At 44.0% G+C, this 6,441-nt stretch overlaps 2 protein-coding genes across 3 annotated transcripts in view; one reads left to right on the plus strand and one right to left on the minus strand.

Annotated features, from left to right (window-relative positions):
• The window catches only part of gnav1 (guanine nucleotide binding protein (G protein) alpha v1), a 127,790-nt gene extending 126,689 nt beyond the window's left edge, over positions 1-1,101 (plus strand). For both annotated transcript variants that reach the window (XM_043714996.1, XM_043714994.1), the window contains one exon: positions 67-1,101. In XM_043714996.1, coding sequence (XP_043570931.1) covers positions 67-257 — 191 coding nt within the window. In that variant the 3' untranslated portion in view covers positions 258-1,101. The remainder of the gene's footprint in view (positions 1-66) is intronic.
• A 3,103-nt stretch (positions 1,102-4,204) lies between these two features.
• Positions 4,205-6,441, minus strand: part of npb (neuropeptide B) — a 3,214-nt gene continuing 977 nt past the window's right edge. Inside the window, exon 2 of the mRNA XM_043714997.1 lies at positions 4,205-4,778. Coding sequence (XP_043570932.1) covers positions 4,650-4,778 — 129 coding nt within the window. The 3' untranslated portion in view covers positions 4,205-4,649. The remainder of the gene's footprint in view (positions 4,779-6,441) is intronic.

The raw sequence follows: 6,441 nt of genomic DNA on the forward strand, positions 1-6,441 counted from the left end.
TCTCTCTCTCTGTGTCTCACACACATTCTCACACTCTCTCTCTCTCTCTCTCTCTCTGTTGCCCAGGTGCTGATTGCGATGTGGATTCTGCCGCCCGTTTTGTTGCCAGTCAGTTCCTGTCTCTAAACAGGAACCCAGCAAAGTTGATCTACCACCATTTCACAACAGCCACCGATACATCCAATATCCAAGTTGTCTTCCAGGTTGTCATGGACACCATTATAAAAGAAAACCTGCAAGCGGTCTCTCTGCTTTAATCCTGATTGGGTGCAGTGGGCACGGTTCTGGGGTAAGAGACAAAGCATTTCCCCACAGAGTCTGCTCTGGCTTGTGACCGGCCCAGTGAAAGGCACAGCCCCCTGGACCCTCAGACCAGACTCCCTGCAATCAAACGGACTTATCACTGTGTTGAGCTATTGAGTCCTAGGTGACCTCCTTTATAGTAATGGGGAGGGATTAATGGTGAAACTCCACATCATTTCAATATTGTAACCACCCAACCTCCTGTCAGTGAGGGCATGGAGGGTGTTATGAAGGATATTTAAAGTTCCACATCTCCACTCTACAAGAGGGGGCTGTGGATTCAATCATTCCAGCACAGCCTGGCAAAATGAGCACTGTTTGAGGTTTCTGGCAGCCCAGTTCTCCTCTTCCTTCTGCTATACCTCTAGTTCCTGATTCCAGAGGCAGTTTTGGTAATACAGGCTGCATTTGGAGGACAATTCCAGTGAAGTTTCATTGGGTAATGCCTGGGGGGAGATTATTTACTGCGACAATCAGGCCAAACCCGTCGAACATTGAGATTTTCTGTGATGGTACAATATCGTGAACCAGTATGCAGACCTACAGATAATTCCCACCATCTCTGATTATAAACTACAGTCATCGCTCTCTCTGGGGTAGGGGAGAGGCAAGGCTTTCAGTCTCTTGATTTACTGATGTTTTAGTTTGTTGCTGCCTATAGTTCAAACCTTTCTTATGAAGGGAGTTTCAGTATGTTATGGAAAGCTGTGTCTCAATATATTTTGTTGTATTGTTAATATTGAATGACAAATGTTGCACTGGTGTATGTTCAGAATAAAGTAGTTAATGGCCCTTAAAGCTTATTTCTGACTGTCTCTGTTGTTACATGTAGAAGGAACATTCTTTACAGAGAATATTGTACAGATATTAGAGATATTTAACCTGCTAGTGAAAGCTACCTTCTTAAAAGGGAAGTAGTCAGGCGTCTTGAACCTTTTCAGAAATCCAGCTTTATTCCTCAGCACTTACAATTTTGTTTTATTGCAATTCCTTTTTGTAGGTGAGTGTGAAGAACAGAACCAACTTAACGAGGCTTGTTACATGCTATCCTCTAATCCTGAGACTTTCACCACATTTAGTTGTGTTCAGGCAGTGATCTGTTCCAAGGCCCAGCTGGACCTGGTTTCCATCCAACTATTTTCATTTGTTCTGGGTATCGTTGGCAAGACTACCAGGTATTACCCATCCCTGGTTGTTCTTGAGCTGGTGGTGGTGGTGTTGAGCTGTTTTCTTGAACCGCTGCATTTCGGACCGATGTAGGTACACACAGTGTGATTTCTGGAAGAGTGTGACACGATGACATTTCAGAAGGCAGTAGAGAGTCATTGTAGTGAGTCTGAATTTGCCAGTTGGCCAGACCAGGAAAGGATAGGAAGTTCTCTTACCAAAAGGGGCATCTATTGATCCAGTTCAGTATGTAATGACCATGGTTTTACATTGACCAATAATTCCACACTCTTTTATTGGTTTCAATTAAAATTCTCCCAGCTGCTGTGGTAGCATTTGAACCTGTGTCTCCAAGGTAGAGTCTTCATTTCAAGAGGACGAGAATGCAAGAGCAGGGATCTACTGGTGAGGCTGTATGAGGTTCTGATCAGACCGTGTTTGGAATACCATGAGCAGTTTTGGGCCTCATATCTAAGGAAGGATGTGCTAGTGTTGGAAGGAGTCCAGTGGAGATTCACAAGAATTGTCCCAGGCCTGAAGGGCTTGTCATATGAGGAGCAGTTGAGGACCCTGGGCCTGTACTCAATGGAGATTAGAAGGATAAGGGAGGATCTCATTGAAATTTGCAGTATACTGACGGGCCTGGATACAGTGGATGTGCAGGAGATGTTTTCACTAGTAGAAGAGACTAGGGCCAGAGGGCACAGTGCCAGAGTGAAGGGACTATCTTTTAGAACAGAGATGAAGAGGAAATTCTTCAGTCGGGGGTGATGAATTTGTGGAACTCATTGCTGCAGAAGGCTGTGGAGGGCAAGTCATTGAGTGTGTTTAAGACAGAGATAGATGGTCCTTAGTTAGTAAGGGAATGAAAGGTTGCAGGGAGAAGGCAGGAGAATTGAGAAATATGATTGAATTATGGATCAGACTCAATGGGCTGAATGGCCTAATTATGCTCCTATATTGTATGGTCTTATTATCTTTGGATTACTCAACCAGCACTGTGCCTGCTAGCCCCACAGCAGCCATTCAGAAGTTGTTTGTATGGGCGGCCAAAGGGTAGGAATGGACTAATGGATGTTGGATTTCCGAGCACGCGTCCCTGTTGGGAGCAGGTGGATGTTGGTGATAGTTTGAAAGGATTTAAAAACTGGAGACCTGAAGGAGTGGAACCTCTCAGTCTCCGCTTTTGATAGCAATGAAAAGCCCCCTCCTGGTACCATTGGAAGGAGAGATTTGACACAAAAAAAAGATGAAAAATCAAAAGTGTGGGTAACTTTGAGATGTTGACCTGAGGGAACATAGGAACAGAAGTAGGCTGTTCATCACCACAAGCCTGTTCAGCCATTCACTGGGATCATGGCTGACTAATTCCATATACCTGCCTTTAATACCTTTTGCTTAACAAAAAATTATCTACCTTAGATTTAAAATTACAACTGATCTCACAACCATTGCCATTTGTGGAAGAGAGTTCCAAACCTCTCCCACTTTTTGCATGTGGAGGTGCTTCCTAACATCTCTCCTGAACAGTCTGGCCCTAATTCTCAGACTCTGCTCCCTAATTCCAGGCATACAGAGATTTGAGAAAGCCAAAGCAGACACAAAAGATTATGCCCAAGAGCCCCACTTGAGTGATGGTTACAATCAGTGAAAGCCGAAATGAATGTGGCTGAAAGATTGGGGAAGAAAACAGCAGTAGGATAGGAAAAGGGAGACATTGCGACAGAACAGGCTGGTGATGGGGAAGCCCTGTTTTGACAAAGTGAAATATTTAATGACTGTTAATGCACTTGCTGAGACAGTGCAGAGTTTGATTTCTGACCACCACCTATACAAAAGCCCATTGCAAAGAAGTCCCATCACACTTGAGATGTAAACTCTGTTTCTTTCTCCAAAGATGCTGCTAGACTTGCTGAATTTCTCTATCTTTGTGTCAAATCTCCCACATATGCAGTATTTTGCTTGTGTTAAACAAACACAAAATTGTTCCCACCTTAAACATTTCAGGTCTTTGGTATTTATGTTAAATATTCAATTGTATTCATTATTTTCAGCTATTAGAATATTTTAGTTGGTATGTGCAGGCGGTTTTGGCAACTGAACATTATTATCCACCAGACCAGCCTCTGTGTGTATCACATGGTGTTTTATCAGACTTTGTGATAATACCCTGCAAGTGAAATGACCTTCTCTGTATTTGATCAAAGGACCAAAAATTTAATGCACTTTTTAAAAGAATTGCCTTCATTTGAGATGGTGATAGTAGACATCTTGGATTGGATGTGATTCATTCTCAACAATGTTTGCTGTACTTATTTTTTCCCACCCTCAATTTTATATATGGATACATGGCTACAGTACAGATACAATGCACTAATACAGTACAGATACTGTATACACAGATGTATACACAGGTACAGTCTGACACACCGATGTACATGCAAATACAATACAGTTCACAGATGAAGTATACACAGATGTATGTGCAGATACGATACAGTCTACATACAGTGTACATGCAGTGTATATACAGATACAATGCACATGTACACATATATATCTTTACACACACACACTTATAGATGCATATGTGCACACAAACTTTCTCTCTCACACACAAAGACAGTAACAGGTTCTCTGTATTAATATTCACATTGCTTACAACCATCTCTCTCCATAACTTGTTTATATGATTTGCTACAAATGAGAATTGAGAAATTTTTAAAAACAATACTGTGTTTTTCTCAACTTTATTTTTTTTTCATCGTGGACTGTTTTCCTGTAGGTTATTGGGGTAAGTATTTAAAGGATGGTCAAATGTCCATGCATTCAAACAGGAGCTGGGACACATTTTAAGGCTGAAATATAATTAATAAGTCATTTAAGTTACATACACATCAGAATTGCACCAATGCACAGCTCACTTACACGATAGTTCTCCATACTCATTGAAATATATTTAAATATTGTAATCAATCATCAACAAAAATAGTCAGGCGCTGAGGAACTGCCCTGCAGCAAAGAAATTAGTTTCATGTACTTTAACACAGATTTGTCAGCTAGGAGTTAACAGTAAGTTCAGGGCCAATTCTAAATTGTTCAAAATGGGTAGAAATAATGAAACACTGAGATCGGGATCAGTTTGTAGAGGTTTCTGTTGAGGGCAAGAGAGAGTGGGATCAGGCGTTCATACATTCCTGTGAGTCCAGCGACAGATAGACATCAGCTTTACATTGGAAAGTGCTCAGGCCATCCTGGATGAGTTCACAGCTCTGCAGATTGGGAGAGATGTCCTTGACACAAACAGCCTGTGGAATGAACACACACACACACAAACACCAACTCGGTAATTTATTAAAACCAGGAGTCCTGGAGAAACTCAGCCGGTCTGGATACAGAGAACACCGAGTTAACATTTCAGGTGCGGTAAGACTGATCTTTGGAACTGCGAACTGCGTCTCTGTACACAGCCCCCGCGCCCCCCCCCCCCCCCAAATGTCAGGGCCACCAGAATACGACAATGTTACAACCACATTGCCCTTGTGGTAGCGTCCCTACCGCTAAACCAGGTTTAACTCCCGGCTGCTCCTGTTATTATGTAATAACATCCCGGAACAGGTTAATTTAAAACGTACCTCTAACTACACTGCAGTTTGGGGAGGTGCCGGTGTTGGACTGGAGTGGATAAATTTTAAAACATCCAATAGGTTTATTTGGAAGCACTAGCTTTCGGAGCGCTGCTCCTTCAGCAGGTAACCTAGCTAACTTTAGTGTTTAACTTTGTACACTACAGGAGACCGTGTGGACAGGTTGTGTTGTGACGGGTTTTACTTTAAAACCATCCTCCAGCTGGCCTGGTTTATACATATCAGCTGTTAAGTATTTGCAAGGATTCCCGTTCTGGTTATAATCCTTGTGGTCTCTAGCTGCATTGAGCTTGGGTGCAGAGTAATCGCAAAATATTCAACCAGCGACTCCCTATAAAACAGAAACTGCAGTTCCATTCGGTCTTCACCTCTCTCTCTCTCCCTCACCCTCTCACTATCTATTCCCTTCACTTCACCCCTGCTGTCACCCTCCCCTCACACTCTCTCCACCACACTCCCCCTGTGTGCGCTACCCCACCTTCTCTCAAACTCACTCTTCAACCTTCCTTCACTCGCACTCCCACACACACACACACAACTTTCCGCCCTTTGCATACTCTCTCCCTTCCTCACTCTCCCCTCCCTCACACTCCTCCTCCCTCACACGCTCTCCCCCTCTCACACTCACCACCTCCCTCGCTCCCCCTGTCAGGCTGACAGTTCCCTCTCCCTCTGCTGTGTACAGCCTGGGATCTTTGGGGTTGGGGTAAATTCCAGGGAGTGCAGTTTAAATTATTCTGTCAGCCTTTCATCAAACCCTCACGGAGCTTTTCCCGGTGACCTTAAAGCCAGCTCCTCCTCCCCATCACCAATACACTATACTCTCTGGGTTTTATAGCGCAGGTTTAACCTGAAACGTAACCCCATTCGAAATGACAGCCTTCCACAGTGTGACAGTGTATGATATTGGTTTAAAACTACATTCTGATGCAGTTTTTTTAAAGCAATCTGCTACAGATTTCTCCCCTGGAGTCTGTGTCCCCTCGTGGTGTATTGCCACGGCTGCTTTCTCAGTATCTCCCCCCACCCTCTTGCCCTCTGTGTCCCTCCTTGGTATCTCCCTCCTCAGTCTGTTCCTGTGTATCCTGACCCGCATTCCATCCTCTCTCTTTCCACAATCCTGCCAGCACCCACCCCCTCTATTTACACCTTGACCATTTCCCTGTCTCTGTCAATGTGACACCTGTCCTCACCACAGTCCCTACCCCTTCCCCTCTCTGTCTGCCCCTCTCTGTGAATCTTGCCTTCCCTCTTTCCACTTTCTCTCTCCCATCTCCCGTTCTCTGTCCTCTCCCCTACCCTCCTGTCCAGTTTACCTTCCTTG

This window comes from Chiloscyllium plagiosum, chromosome 24 (genome assembly GCF_004010195.1).
Source record: "Chiloscyllium plagiosum isolate BGI_BamShark_2017 chromosome 24, ASM401019v2, whole genome shotgun sequence".
Lineage (NCBI taxonomy): Eukaryota > Metazoa > Chordata > Chondrichthyes > Orectolobiformes > Hemiscylliidae > Chiloscyllium > Chiloscyllium plagiosum.